Source organism: Salvia splendens, chromosome 1 (genome assembly GCF_004379255.2).
Source record: "Salvia splendens isolate huo1 chromosome 1, SspV2, whole genome shotgun sequence".
Lineage (NCBI taxonomy): Eukaryota > Viridiplantae > Streptophyta > Magnoliopsida > Lamiales > Lamiaceae > Salvia > Salvia splendens.
In genome coordinates, this window is record NC_056032.1 from 41,905,905 (window position 1) to 41,920,561 (window position 14,657).

At 35.1% G+C, this 14,657-nt stretch overlaps 4 protein-coding genes across 5 annotated transcripts; 2 read left to right on the forward strand and 2 right to left on the reverse strand.

The window, feature by feature from the left end:
- Positions 1 to 912: 912 nt before the first annotated feature.
- LOC121752626 (casein kinase 1-like protein 9) lies at positions 913 to 7,299 on the forward strand. The gene is made up of 14 exons (XM_042147747.1): positions 913 to 1,563; positions 1,682 to 1,722; positions 2,466 to 2,535; positions 2,718 to 2,866; positions 2,964 to 3,059; positions 3,804 to 3,874; positions 4,541 to 4,602; positions 4,695 to 4,758; positions 4,950 to 5,034; positions 5,738 to 5,864; positions 6,005 to 6,078; positions 6,156 to 6,213; positions 6,331 to 6,461; positions 6,764 to 7,299. Exons 1-14 carry the CDS (start codon positions 1,488 to 1,490, stop codon positions 7,025 to 7,027), a joined length of 1,368 nt encoding a protein of 455 aa, XP_042003681.1. The 5' UTR covers positions 913 to 1,487; the 3' UTR covers positions 7,028 to 7,299.
- A 1,205-nt stretch (positions 7,300 to 8,504) lies between these two features.
- On the reverse strand, positions 8,505 to 10,951 carry LOC121752637 (vacuolar protein sorting-associated protein 2 homolog 3-like). Of its 2 annotated transcripts, XM_042147756.1 has the most exons (11): positions 10,816 to 10,947; positions 10,665 to 10,709; positions 10,529 to 10,563; positions 10,401 to 10,451; positions 10,189 to 10,293; positions 10,039 to 10,110; positions 9,776 to 9,847; positions 9,607 to 9,687; positions 8,988 to 9,023; positions 8,848 to 8,903; positions 8,505 to 8,769 (listed from the first exon to the last, which is right to left on the reverse strand). In XM_042147756.1, the coding sequence occupies exons 1-11, from the start codon at positions 10,847 to 10,849 to the stop codon at positions 8,718 to 8,720; spliced, it is 639 nt and encodes a 212-aa protein (XP_042003690.1). In that variant the 5' UTR covers positions 10,850 to 10,947; the 3' UTR covers positions 8,505 to 8,717. The 2 variants fall into 2 exon arrangements, with proteins under 2 accessions (XP_042003690.1, XP_042003697.1); XM_042147763.1 differs by lacking the exon at positions 10,401 to 10,451 and having other exon boundaries at positions 10,816 to 10,951.
- Positions 10,952 to 12,053: 1,102 nt separating this feature from the next.
- On the reverse strand, positions 12,054 to 13,929 carry LOC121752667 (60S ribosomal protein L14-2-like). The gene is made up of 5 exons (XM_042147780.1): positions 13,788 to 13,929; positions 13,599 to 13,700; positions 12,593 to 12,722; positions 12,404 to 12,516; positions 12,054 to 12,281 (listed from the first exon to the last, which is right to left on the reverse strand). The coding sequence occupies exons 1-5, from the start codon at positions 13,788 to 13,790 to the stop codon at positions 12,225 to 12,227; spliced, it is 405 nt and encodes a 134-aa protein (XP_042003714.1). The 5' UTR covers positions 13,791 to 13,929; the 3' UTR covers positions 12,054 to 12,224.
- LOC121752658 (protein LTO1 homolog) lies at positions 13,915 to 14,645 on the forward strand. Its single transcript, XM_042147774.1, has one exon. The coding sequence runs from the start codon at positions 14,034 to 14,036 to the stop codon at positions 14,457 to 14,459; it is 426 nt and encodes a 141-aa protein (XP_042003708.1). The 5' UTR covers positions 13,915 to 14,033; the 3' UTR covers positions 14,460 to 14,645.
- Positions 14,646 to 14,657: the final 12 nt, after the last annotated feature.

Here is a 14,657-nt window from a genome sequence, read left to right on the forward strand (position 1 = left end):
AAATTATTATGATTGCTAAATACTCATGAAACTAATCCACATTCACATATATAGGATTAAAAAATAATTAGATGGTAATTCACCTTTTGATTAGTAGGGGCATGCACGTTTGTGGGTGGAAACAACATACCATCACACGTTTTCAAGAATCATTCATTACTTTAATTATTTAAGTACATATTTTTCGCCACATCACAAATTCATTATTGATGAAAATTGAAAATCATTTACATAATTTACACTGAGTTGATAAGGTAATCAAATCCACAATTATGTAAAATATACTCTACTAGATTTATGTGTATACGCTTATTAAGCCCTATTTCTCCGTTGTCATGACCGTATCTTGCAATTGTATTATTTAATTAATTACATTTAAATTATAATAAATTTTAATTCAAGAGTATTAGTAATATTTTATAATTATAATTGAAATTTAACTGTCGCATATATCGGAACTTGATTTCACTATGGGAATGTTGAATTATTATAATTTATTTGTTAGATAATTATAAATATTTACACTTACAAGCAAGCCACCTAATATAAAATCATTCATATGATTTGTATACATCAAAACGTTGACCCTTTTTAACTATGAACTATTCAACGATTAGGTTATCCTATCATGGATATTGAATAATTTTAGGATATTAATTATCGTAAAATATGAGGAAATTTTGCATATTTAGTTTCCATATTTGTTTTTTCCTAATTTTATTATATATTAATTTATTTAATTCATCTTTGGTACATTTTATCCTCTTTCCATATTCTCCAATGTATAGATCCTATGTAAAAAATGTCACAATTATATTGAAAAGAATGACAGAATATAAGTAAAAAAGAAATAAAATCACTTCAATTTGCTCTCTTTATTTTCCTACACACATCGATAATCAGTCATCATCAATCTATTGCACTCTCTCTCTCTCTCTCTCTCTCTCTCTCTCACACACACACACACACACACACCGCACACACACACCGCACACACTCACGAAATCCATTGTTTTTGCGCTCCCAAACTATTTGCCCCGCCCCCCCTCCTTTTCCATCATCTCTCTCCCCAATTCTCGCTCATCTGTCTCCCCTTTGTATTGTTCGTTATCATCATTACTACCACTCTTTGGATTCGTTGATTTGCTAAAATACTCAACCTAATCAAAAGCTTACTCCGTGTTTATTTTGATCGGTTGTATTCTGGGTTTTGATCAATGATGAGTGATTTTGAGTTCGTGATTTAGGGTTCGTCTCGCCGACGATGTAGTTCGAGGAAATAAGGACTCGATCGATAACTTTTTGCTTATTTATTGATTCAATTGTGGGGAGTCCGACTTTAGGGATTTTTTTGCGTTATTTTTGGACCTTTTTTTTTTGGCTCCGATTAGTTTTTCTATCAAAATTTCCGATTAAGGCGTAGTCGACAGGAGTTCTTTGATTTTATTTTGGAATTTGGGGTTTTTTTCTTAATCCGACCAGTTGCCATGGATAATGTTGTGGGCGGAAAATTTAAGCTTGGGAGGAAAATTGGGTGCGGTTCATTTGGTGAACTCTTTTTAGGTATACCACCATTCGTCATTTAGTTCACTCCGTTGTTTGCTCTTGTTGGATTGCTGTAATGGGCTTGAATGTTTCTTCTGATAAACAAAGATATACTAATGTATCTTTTTATATGTAGGCGTGAACATACAAAGTGGAGAAGAAGTAGCCATCAAGCTGGTATTTTTCTTTAGATTTTTCCATCATCTTGTTGAAGTTTGTGTTTAAGTGATGAAAGTAGTGAGGTTCATTTATTTGTCCGCGCAATATATTTTCGCTTACCATGTCATCTATTGAAATTTGCAACTATCAATCTCGAGCTTGGGACTGACTTATAGGGTACTTAGTCCGCTCTCATGATATTGTATTTCTCACCTTAATTGATGGAGTACTTACTAAAACTGAAACTTTGAAATACAGGTTAGAGGGTGCACTGTAAGTTTTTTCCCTTGTCTTAATGAGAATACGCATAGCACATGAACTTAAATAACCAAGTGTATGCTTGTTTGTCAAGTGCTAAAATGAAGGTAATAGTATATATATCTCACACACGGGCCTCATCAGAAATAGATATTAGATTTATGAAGATCTACATGAAGAAATTACTGATGTATCCTTGTAACTTTGACAATCTACCTAATCGTGGCAGCTTTAAACTTTAATTTCATTTCTATGCTTGAATTGTCTTGCCATTATGTTTACCTAATCGTGGCAGCTTTAAACTTTAATTTCATTTCTATGCTTGAATTGTCTTGCCATTATGTTTACTTATCTCTGATACTGTGAAGTGCAATTGTATCCTTGTGCATTTAAGTTTTTATCTGTTTATTTATTAATGCTAAGAAGTTGCATCTTATTTGTACAGCCGCCATTGATTTTTTTCATTGTTAGTAATATGGTTTTATTGTTGCTGCTGTTGGCAGGAGTCAGTGAAAACCAAGCACCCTCAGCTTCAGTACGAATCAAAAATTTATATGGTTCTCCAAGGAGGAAGTAAGTTGCTCTCTAATCCTAATCTCCTTAAACACACTCAAAATTTTAACACAGGCTACTGCATAGGGGCATATGTACCCTGATTAAGTGTATGCAACTGAGAAATCGGTTCTTGGACTGCTCTTCTTTTGTTTGTCAACACAGTGAAGTTAATTTGAACATGTTTTGTCTCATATGTATAGCTGGCATTCCCAACTTGAAATGGTTTGGAGTTGAGGGCGAATATAGCATTATGGTGATAGACCTTCTAGGGCCAAGCCTGGAAGATCTCTTCAACTATTGTAACCGGAAGTTTTCCTTGAAAACAGTGTTAATGCTCGCAGATCAGCTTGTAAGTGGTTGGGACTTTCAAAGCCCATTCGTCAGCTCTAATTTTTGGGGTATTCAGTTTACTGAAAAAAAAACTAAAATTTGTTTTTAATTTGTAGATTAATAGAGTTGAGTACATGCACTCAAGAGGATTCCTTCACCGGGATATAAAGCCTGATAATTTTTTGATGGGCTTGGGTCGCAAAGCAAATCAGGTATGCCTTTCTATTATATAGACATCATACTTTTATTTGTATAAATTGTATTAGTTCTGAAGCCTGAAGTAATTACCTTGGTGTTGTTAATTTTTGGAGTACTTATTTCAAAGACTGTTGTTCTGACTTGTTAACTGAACTCATCCCTCATCTCCAGGGATTATTTAAATTATATATTACTCCAACAGTTTCTTTCTCCATTGCATCCCTTATAAGATGACCCTTCAATCTCCAGTTTATACAAGTGTTTTCACGAGCATTTACTTTTGACTTTTGAGAAAGCGATTGATTTTCCATTTTTAAATAAATTGGCTGAGAAGTCCCCATGACGTGATTGCAAATATTGCTGGTAGGTCAAAAAGACATTTGAGGAATAGGTTTTTGAAAAAGTATTTACCTGTAAATTCCAGAACTTTCACCATATTCTGGTATTGCATATCAGTTTTAAAATCTATCTGTAAATAACTGAACTATTGATTTTTTTTCTAATGTGGCAACCAATCAAAATTCCGGCTCTTACATGGCACTATCGGACGTCAACCAAAACGATGTGATATTGTAGGCAAACAGTGTCGTATTATACTAACTAAGGAATTTCCTATGATTAAAAGCAGAGTTTCTATTTTCATTTCAATTGTGGGCTGAAATCTCTAACTTATATTTATCACACAAAGTGGCTTCTGCCTGATTGTTATCTCCGTGCTTGTGGCTTTACTTGTCACAATATTGGTATTTATTTTGCAGGTTTATGTCATTGACTTTGGTCTTGCCAAAAAGTATAGAGATCTTCAGACCCATAAGCACATACCCTATAGGTACCTTTACATATCTTTCCATGGTTTCAGTTTGTGCAGCATTATAGTGTGCATATGTTCTATACACTCTTATTAATTAATTGGCACCACTTACTTTGCCAGAATTTTTTATTTTAATCACAAGAAAATGGCTGTGCTAACGTGCAATGGCTTTCTGTGAGCCCTAAAGTACTTTTTTTCCAAAGTGGAAGCATGTAGAGGAATTAGAAGACCGGTTGAACAATACTGAAGTTCTTTTGTTTTTATTGGCAAATGGCATCTGCTTATTAGTTTTTTTTTCCCTACATGGCTCAGTTTGTTGAGCCAAGAAATACTGGATTTCAAAGGATTCCAGCAACCTTGGTAAAATTAAATAAGATTATGTAGTTTGGCAAAGTTTAAGACCTGAAAGGTTGAGAAATATGAATTATTCATTTCAAATTTACACTTCCTCTCCTGATGACAGATAGATACCTACGTTGAAGCATGATAAACATCTTTGATGTCTAATAAAATTTTCTTTTGTTATGGGTTTTATGCCTTCCTGTCCCTAATTGACCATGTCAACTTACTAAGAATCTTGATTTGATCACAAGTTAGTTTTGCCTTTTTTGGCAATCGACCATTTCTGCAATTTAATATTTGACTCGACGTTCTTACTATTCCCCCTTTAACATTTGATTCCAGGGAAAATAAGAATCTAACTGGTACAGCTCGCTATGCCAGTGTCAATACACATCTTGGGGTTGGTGAGTAATGCATTGTATTAGAATGGTTATTCCTTCTTCGAGATTTGATCAAATTTCCATAATTTTATTTTGTAAATTATTCATGTTTTCAGAACAAAGCCGAAGGGACGATTTGGAATCCCTGGGTTATGTCGTAATGTACTTCCTGAGAGGCAGGTTGGTGATATGTGTGTTAACACAGCTCGTGTATCTTTTGAAAGAATAATAAATAATTATAATAAATAAAAGGATATTGTAATTAATATTATCAAATCTTTTTGTCATCTTGCCTTCCTTGTTTTGAATTATTATCTAACAAGTGTTTCAAGTTTTACTTCTTTTCCTTATTCTGTATATGTTCTTGGCAGTCTCCCTTGGCAGGGATTAAAAGCTGGCACCAAAAAGCAGAAATACGACAGGATCAGTGAGAAGAAAATGTTAACCCCTATAGAGGTCTATATTCACTGCGCTATTTACATTTTTATTGTTGTTGATTATGCATGTTTTGCTGCATATGCTAGTATTCTAAATTGGGTGATAGCGTGAAAAGAAATCGTAAGTACCTGTTCTATTTTTTACTACATGATTTCTCTTTGTAATGGTGATGGAGAATTGATGGAGGGTGTGTTTTTAATTTATCTAATGAATTCTTTCTCCATTTCTCATGATTAAACTATTTGAATATAATTTTGCTGTCTAAAAGGTCCTAGTATACTTTCTATCTTTATTTTTACTAGAAAAAAATTACTAAGTTTTTATTTCACTTGTCATGGGTCCTCATCATGTTAATAAACATGTCAGTATGTTGGATATTCCTAAACATGCTCTGAACTGCATAATATAGTCTTTCTGTTGTGAAACCTTACTCCCATGTTTTCAGATGCTCTTGGTTTTCTTCACCACCCTGTTTCTTTTTTGTGCCGCTGCATCAGTAGGTTTTGGTTAACATTAGTATCTCATTTTTTGGAAACTACATAAAATGGACCAGGGTTGTGCATATCATGCATGGGAGAAGCAGAGCGTGTATGAGTTTTCTATTGTGCTATTGTCTGATCCAAAATATTCTAAGGACTAAATTTTTATCTTTTTTGGGGTTTATCTTGCTACAAGCACTTAATCAGTCACAGAAAGTTTAACTTGATCATATTTACCACAGGTGCTGTGCAAATCATATCCATCAGAATTCATATCTTACTTTCACTATTGTCGGTCATTAAGATTTGAGGACAAGCCAGATTATTCTTATTTGAAGAGGCTATTCCGAGACCTATTTATTCGTGAAGGTAGCAAATAGTCTAATTGTGTCTTGATCTTGTTTGCTCCCAAAATATTTCTTGTTAATAAGTTTTTCGGGTATTTAGCTGTTTACTTCCTCCTTGAGTATCTTGTAATTCAGCATGCACTTGCTGAAACATTTATGCAGGTTACCAATTTGACTATGTGTTTGACTGGACTATGTTGAAGTATCCACAAATTGGTTCAAGTTCCAGAACTAGGGTGAGTTTTTGGCTTTTCACATCCTTGCTTTGTGTACTTTATGGTGTGAACCTAACAGCTTATTGGCTTCCATACAGAATATCCCTGGTAATCCTGTTACTGGACCCTCTGGTGAAAGACCAGGTAGAACATCAGGTATACCCCCTCACCCTAACTCGTAATGTAGTATATACATTTGCAGACTAAGTCAACTGAAATGGATGCTGGATTAAGTCTTGTCAGCTTCTTATGAATTTTCCACATTTTACATAGGGCAAGATCTTCGAGAAAAGTTCTCAGGTGCAGTCGAAGCTTTCTCTAGAAGAAATGCTACGAGTACTGGTCGGTATGGTGAACAGTCTAGACACAGGACATCTGAAGATGTACCTTCATCGATGAATGTGGTACCTTTTCTTTCCCATTCTGAAAAAAAATCAGCTATGATGTAACGTGCTTGTTAAATTTTTCTGCACTCGTGTCTCCTAGAAGCTGTTTTGTGCCGATCCCTGCCCCCATTCGGCAGGTGACGACCCTGTATCTAAAATTGAAACTCAAAGAAAGGGTCTAATAGGAAAGAGTAAAGGAGAGAATCTATGTTTTAATGGTCAAACATGCGCTGCAGCTGCACATCTACGTGCCATACTTGAGCAAACTGTTAATTTTGGACTTTAAATTGTGAGTTAATTTTATGTTTTCTCAAATGCAGCAACCAGATTCAGAGATGGGCCGCTCATCGCGAAATGGCAGCTCTTCAAAGAGAGCAGCTGTTTCAAGTACCAGACCAAGCTCATCCGGTGAAGCCATTGATGGCCGCGTGGGAAAATTTGTCCCGAGTGGTGGTCGCATATCAACCACACAAAGAATTCAACCTGGTGCTGAGCAGAAACCATCATCAGCCTTCACTCGCACAGCTAAAGGCACTCGTGATGATCCCTTGCGGAGCTTTGAGTTCCTCTCTATCAGGAAGTAATACCAGTGGCTCTTTTGAAAGGTAATATGAAGTTGACAAAGGCCACCTATTTATGGGATCTTCACGTTATCTATAATCCTTGTAAATGTGAAATGTGTCGTAGACAATTGTTGATGCTCATCCATCCTTCCCTTTGAGCATGTTTTTTTGTGAAGAGTTAATTTTATGTTACTACACAATGTGTATGCTCATCCAAGGAATTGATGAGTTAAATGTGCACCACTTTTCTATCTTTACAAGACAAAATTGTAGCTATAATAAACGTTTGCGTATCTCCCTACACGTTTCCATATTCTTATACTCCTATTTAACTATTTTGAACTTTTCATAATAGTTGTACAAAAATGAACTATGGCTTTGCTTTTCTTGCTATAAGAGCATCCCCAACGGTGGTGGAATGCTGCTCGTCCGTCCTTGCCGCTGGCAAGGACGCGCTCCGCCGCTGTTGCGCTTTTGCCACTGGCACGGACGTGCTCTTAGCTAAGAGCACGGCCGTGCCAGCGGCAAGAGCACAAGGCGTCGATGTGGCATGCTTTGATTGGCTCGTTGATTTATCATTTTTTATTATTATTTTTTAAAAAAAATCGAAAAAATCTGAAAATTTTAAAATTAATTAAAAAAATATTGTCTCACTTCCTAATAAAATATATCCATTTTTTTCACACTTTTAATTTTTTTCCATCATTTTTACCCCAAAATTCATACTTTCATCTATAAATACTCTCATTTCAAACACAAAAAATGACACTATACTAAACAACTCTCTCAATCTCAATTTTTAGGATTTTAATTATGTAATTTTTAATTTTTAGGAGTTTAATTATGTAATTTTTAATTTTTAGTATTTTAATTATGTAATTTTTAATTTTTAAGATTTTAATTATGTCTTTTTTATTTTATTTGTAATTTGTATTATTTATTGTGGTTTTTTAATGAATTTTAATATTATGTAAATGTTTTTGTTTAATTAAATTTTAAATTGAATTGTGCTCGTCCGCAAGGACGAGCACAGCTGTGGGTGTTGTGCTCTTGCCAGAGAGCAGACAGAAAAAGTGGGGCCGGCACAGCTGTGGGTGTTGTGCTCTTGCCAGAGAGCAGGCAGAAAAAGTGGGGCCGGGCCTACAACCGTGCCGCTGGCAAGAGCACGGTTGTGGATGCTCTAAGCCTCACTGTTTCAGGCTTGCAGAAACCAGACGATGATGGCTGAAACCAAAAGGTGCCATCCATTTTGGGTCCAATATACTTAAAACATACATAGAAATGTCGAACTCACGGAAATATTGTTTTATGCAAATCGGCGACTTTCTAAATTGAGGAAAATTCCCAAAAAGGTTTAACCCAAAATGCAACAATTGTTATTATCATCGTAAAACAATATCAGAGATGCTACATCAACTTAAACGAGGCAGAATACCTCCTACTTCCTGAACATACCATAAACACCCAATTTTGGGAAATTTGAAACAATTTTACTGTGTTTAAGAAACCTTAACAATTGTTATTATCATCGTAAAGCAAAGTCAGAGATGTTAGACAAACATTTGGTAACATTAGATTAAAACTATTCCATGTTAACCACTAGGAAAAAATTTGATAGACGCCGAAGGAGGACAAACTGCTAGTCAATAAATAACTATGAGCACAATTGTGATATTAAATGGAAATTGCAGCACCCAATCCAATTTGTAATTCAAGGATTCCTGAGGGCAGCCAGCCTCTTCTCGAGTTCATCGACGTTTGAACTACAAGACAAGGACGGCAGTTGAGGTGATATCTAGGAAATGGAATGTGAGTTCAAGTGCAACAACACTTTTTTATACCTGCTGGCACCTTCAGTGTTCTTCCCAGCAATTTTTCCTTTGGGAGCAGATGATAACTGAAATAAATGGAACTTGCATGATAAATGCCCAAAAAAAAAAAGAAACTCATTGAGACATAGGGTGCTGAAAAAGATACAAACCTGTGAAGCAACATCAACACCAATTTCATCTAGCACCTGGTATATTTCATCATAGACAAGTAAATTAGCATATGTGGTACATAAGAGATGTATAATGTGTAACGGTAGCTAAAACAACGCTTTTTGAACATCTGATGCATTTCACTATATGATCTGCAGACACCTCACGAGTAATCACAATTTATAAAACTTGAATGCTCACTCTAATTAGTGAAGAGTAGCGGGAAACTAGAAAAATTAGTGATTGCATTAAAATTGCTATAGGTATCAACAATATAAAGGGACCTAAATGTCTCTGTTAAATATATCATATTATAGACATTTACTGCAATGGCACGCTGAAAGATTAGGAGCCTTTAGTCAAGATGTGATAGGTAGAATACTGTAGCCACATCACCAGATGTGAATAAGATGGAATTATACTATCTTATTTCTTTTCTAGTGGGGAGTTAACCTTTTACAGTTTTTTTTCTTTTCATATTAGTTTGTTAAGATTTTTCTGATTCAAAATCCTAACTGGAAGAATTAATTGGTGTCTACTACTGTATACGAAAATAGAAGATAGCCATGAATCAATATTTTGACCAATCTATATCGGTGATTAAGTTGAAAATATCACCTGGTTTGTCAACTCTTCTGTCTCATCCTCAGCCTCATCATTATCCAAAGCATCATCAATGGCATCTGACATCATTTCAGTCTACAGGTACAAAATGGCCACAGAGAGAAAAATGTTAACTCACATGCCGGTGGATATCTTATCTTACAGAAGACATATAGGGACTCACAGTCATATCCATTTGTGCTGATTGCCTTTGGAATTCCTGAATCACCTTCGCCTGTTTTGCCGGAGCCATTTGCTGCAATCACATGCACCATCATAATATGAATCAAAGCTAAGCCAATCAGCCACACCACAAAGTAATTCCTATTGAACTTGTGGCTACAGTTTTCATATAGACGTTGAATATGATTATTTGGTCTACTTCTGAAAACGATCTTATCTGGTGTGGTCATATGCAGCAATGGTACATCACAACTAATGTTCTACCTTATTCATTGCTGACATAGCTTTACTGGCACCCTTCATACCAACAGCTACAGAAGTTTGTGCAGACATTGCCTGCGATGAAAAACCTCCTAATTAGCTAGATCTCACAGCAGGATCACTTAACAAGAAACATATAATCAGATTGCATACCTGAGTATGAGTCGCTATACCTCTCATCTGAGCTCGACTACTCTGTAAGTTGGCTATTTGTTGCCGAAGCCGGATTAACTGGCGCGCAAGAATTTTGGTTGCAGCCTAAATATACATGAAGAAACAAAAGATATAATTACTCTGTGCGGTTTTTCTAAATGTTAACAGAGTCCTTAGTGTGTGTAGTGCTTATAATCCATATTAAAACATACATCATTCCCTGTTTTAGCAGTTCTTTTAATCTCAGCAACAAGCTTCTTTTCCTGTATCATCAACAATCATCCCATGCCCTTAATAAAATTAAAAAATTAGAGATATTGCATCAAGAAGCACAACATACCTCTAGTTGCAATGCGTTGATCTCCTTCTCTATGCCTAAATCAAAATCACAGATCAAACTAGTGTGCATATGATATCAATCAAGCAACTGTAGCTGTAAGATCAATTAATCACAGGATTTAACAAAAAAAAAAAACCTCTGGTAGCGTTGGTCATTTCTCGTTTACTCTCCCGGACCACCTCTGCAACCGAGCAGCACAAAAATTGAGAGAATTTTATCAAAAGATAAGATCGAGAATCTAATTTGAAGAAGTATTGAAGTGAATTGATGATGTACGGCAAACAAACCTCGGGGAGTAGGTTTTTTGGAGAAGATGTTCATTTTGATCAAAACTGTTATCTTCTCTCTCGCGGCAGAAAGGATGCGACGAATTTTAATCTTACTCGAATTTGGAGGAAAAATCGTCACTTATGTGAAATAATTTTTTGTATAAATTGATTTCATGATATATGTGAAATAGTTTTTATAAAAATTATATTTGAGTTTTGATTATACTTAATTTATATTATGATCATATCATGTGGAATAATTTTATATTAACAATTTTGATTTATCAGATTAAATCGGTGATGAAATTTAATCTTAACAACTTCGCCAACGAAATGTTAATCTTTGACTGATATTTTAAGTATAATTTTTATAAAAACTAGTTTAGACTTTAGACAAATCAAGGATAAAGTCAGTATTCCTTCAATTCCAATTTCCACACATTATTTGGAAAGTTTAGACACAAAATTGAAATCAAATAAAAAGAAATAAAACTATAAAGATTAAATGTATTATTTTTTATATAAATAAAAATGAATCAAGTAATACAGAATAATCTGAAATGAAATAATGACTCCAGCAATAACTTGGGAGGGAAGAGGTATATTTTAGACCAGTATTGCAAATTAAAAGAATTACTTTCCACACAAATTTTATACTTGTAGAATAGCATGTAGGCGTGTCTAGCATGTTTTGATCCTAGGCAAAGATTTTATAAGATGAACGAATTGTAATAAGAAATTTATAAGATTCCCGAGTAAAATTAATTAGTTATAAAAAAAGGGGTTCATAAAATATACTATTATAGTTATTTATTGTTTTAATTTAGACTTTTTTCTAACCTGTTAAAAAAAGTCCTCTATCAAACTAGCACCAATTTAAAGTATATTTCACTGTGTCCAATTCTAAATCGAATGACTTATATAATAATTTCACTCTTCTTTTTATGCTATATATGAGATGCTATTTTTATTTCATTTGTCGTGTTATGATTGTGTAATATTTACTAATAATTTGACATTAGAAATACACATATACAAAGATTATTAATTATAACTTGCCTTTGAATTTACAGATTAACTAAAACAATCATAAACTCAAACGCCATTCATTTGGCAACAGTAATGTTATGATTGTGCAATATTTACAAATTTGACACTGAAAATACACAGAGAGATTATTAATCATAACCTGCATATGCATTTAGTGATTAACTAAAACAATTATAAACTCAAAAACGCCACCATGCTGGAAAAGATTGATAAAGTGCCAATGGCATTAAGGAGAGCAATTCAACAAGCAAAAATATAAAAGCTTCATGTTCAAACATAAATGAGCAAAATTGGAGTATCCTTACATTTGCAAAGTATTCAAGAACAATGTCCAAAATCCTAAGCCAAATTCTCATAAACCACAGAACTTATGCTTTCTAAGATGCAGTCTCTTTCTTAAGTTTTGCAAGCTCCTGCCTGACAACACCAGCCTTCTGCAAAAGCAAAAAAAACATATTTCAGACTTCTAATAGATGTTCAAGAAACAAAAGCATTTCACTCCCTAACAGACATACATAGCTAACAAATACATATGATGTCATAGTTTGATTCAAACCTTGATCTTGGCGAGCATCAGCTTGAAGCGGTCAAAGTCATTAAGAGAGGCTCTTCTCTTCTGAACAATGAGCTTCCTTCCCCATGAGCTCTTTTCCCATTTGCCTTTGACATCTGCAAGAGCAATCAGAAAATTATCAACACAATCAATGCATCTTAGGGATGTAAGGTTTTCTTATTAAATACACACCCGCAGCTTCCATAGCAGCAACAAGAGCTTTCTTCTTTGGAACTCTTTTGATGTCAATCTTGATGTCTGTAAGAGAAAGCCTCTTGAAGTTAATCTGGCTACGTACCATGTCCGGGGAATCAACAAGGGCCTGTCAATTAGGCAAACAGATGATGAAAAAAGACCATTACAGCACAGATAAGATAAAACAGTGGAAACAACAAGTACTAATAAAAACTGTTGATATTCAAGCGCATCTTTCAAAAGGTGCACAGGAAGCCAAGCATCAATAACTCAACAGATTAGGGTTATTGCACTTCATAAAAATAAAAGTTTCATCTTTGTTTTATGTTAGTACAAAAAGTTTGAAATTTGCACACATGATACAAAAAGTAACACCACATTTTAATACATTCTGTTAGGTGGGCAAATCTTTGACTATGTATGGGTGGGTGCAAAACATGAAACAACAATAGAAATTTTTCATAATAACATGAAATTATGATGAAACTCATTGTATAACTTCCAAATTTTTTGAACTGAGTTATGAGAATAGTGTAATCATTCCAAAAGGATTATCAGTAATACAGGACTGGACAACACATAAAAAACGAATGATAGATGCTAAATCGACGTGCATTAATGCAAGTATTAAGTATTTGGCATCATTTGATAAGAAAACCGTAATCCTATAATAGATGCTAATGCAAGTACTAGCTAGTATTTGGCATCATTTGATAAGAAAACCCTAATCCTAAAATAGATGCCACCCCAGAATGAACATCGAACGGATAAAACGACGCTGAGATAAATTACAGATTACATACACAATCTTACTGAAGAAACTAAAATATAAAGTAGTACTACGGCTACATAGCAACTAGTAAATTATCGCGATGAAAGAAAACAGGTAATCAACAGAACGTGGTGAATTAGTAAAAAATACTCCATGAAAACTAAAACCGTCCTATTTCTGAATGACGAAATTCAACAGGAAAAATCAACTTAGCAAAAAAGTAATTCATACCCGGTTCTGATCGACGATATCAACAATGACGACAAGCTTGCCGTAGTCCTCGCCGTAATTGACAAGGGCTACTCTTCCGATCTCCGCGAACCTCTTAAACGTCTACACAGAAAGACAATCAAATCAACACTCATAATGATCATCATTTCTATACATATATGTTAGACAGAGAAAGAGAGGGAGACTAACCATGATGAGAAGCGATCAGCTGGGGATGCAGGGTTTGGAGTGAGAGCGGAAGCGTTGGAAGCGAGGTTTTGTGAAGGGAATTAGGGCTTGGAAGAGTATATGTTGGGTTTCAGAATTTGGGCCTATAATTTCAAAGCTCGGCCCAGTTAGTTAAATAGCTGGTAATTTAACAAAAATACTCTTATTTATTGATAATAGTGGTAATTGAATGCTAAATTAGATTCGATAGTAAAGAATCGAAGTTGGATGGACGCCATTGAAGACATCTTCGAATCTTCGTTGAACCTCGAGGAATCGCACTTGAGAGAGGGCTACGACGAGGGCTACGCCGACGGGTTAATCTCGGGGAAGGAAGAGGGGGAGCAAGTCGGGCTGAAAACCGGGTTCGAAACGGGCGAGGAATTGGGGTTTTACCGCGGCTGCGTCGGAGTGTGGAGCTCCGCCATTCGCGCCGACCCGAATTTCATGTCGGCCCGGGTCCAGAAGACGATCAAGCAGATGGATGAATTGCTGCAGAATTACACGATACTGGAGCCGGAAAACGAGGCCGTGTCCGATGCCATGGATGCCCTGCGACTCAAATTCAAGATTATCTGTGCTAGCTTGAATCTGAAATTGGAGTACAAGGGTTATCCTAAGTCGTCTGATGCTGCTGCAGATATTGGATTTTGATTTTCATGTTTACTGCCAACTGTTCGACATATGTTCTAAGAGAAAATCTTATTGATTTCGGAAGAAACTACCTGATCCTGATTGTCTATCGAAGTAGTAGTATAAATCTCGAATTTGTGAGGGTGATGGTGATGATGAAACTGAGGAATCAAACTATTTCATCATAATAATTTATGTTTACATTCATTTTCCTTTCAA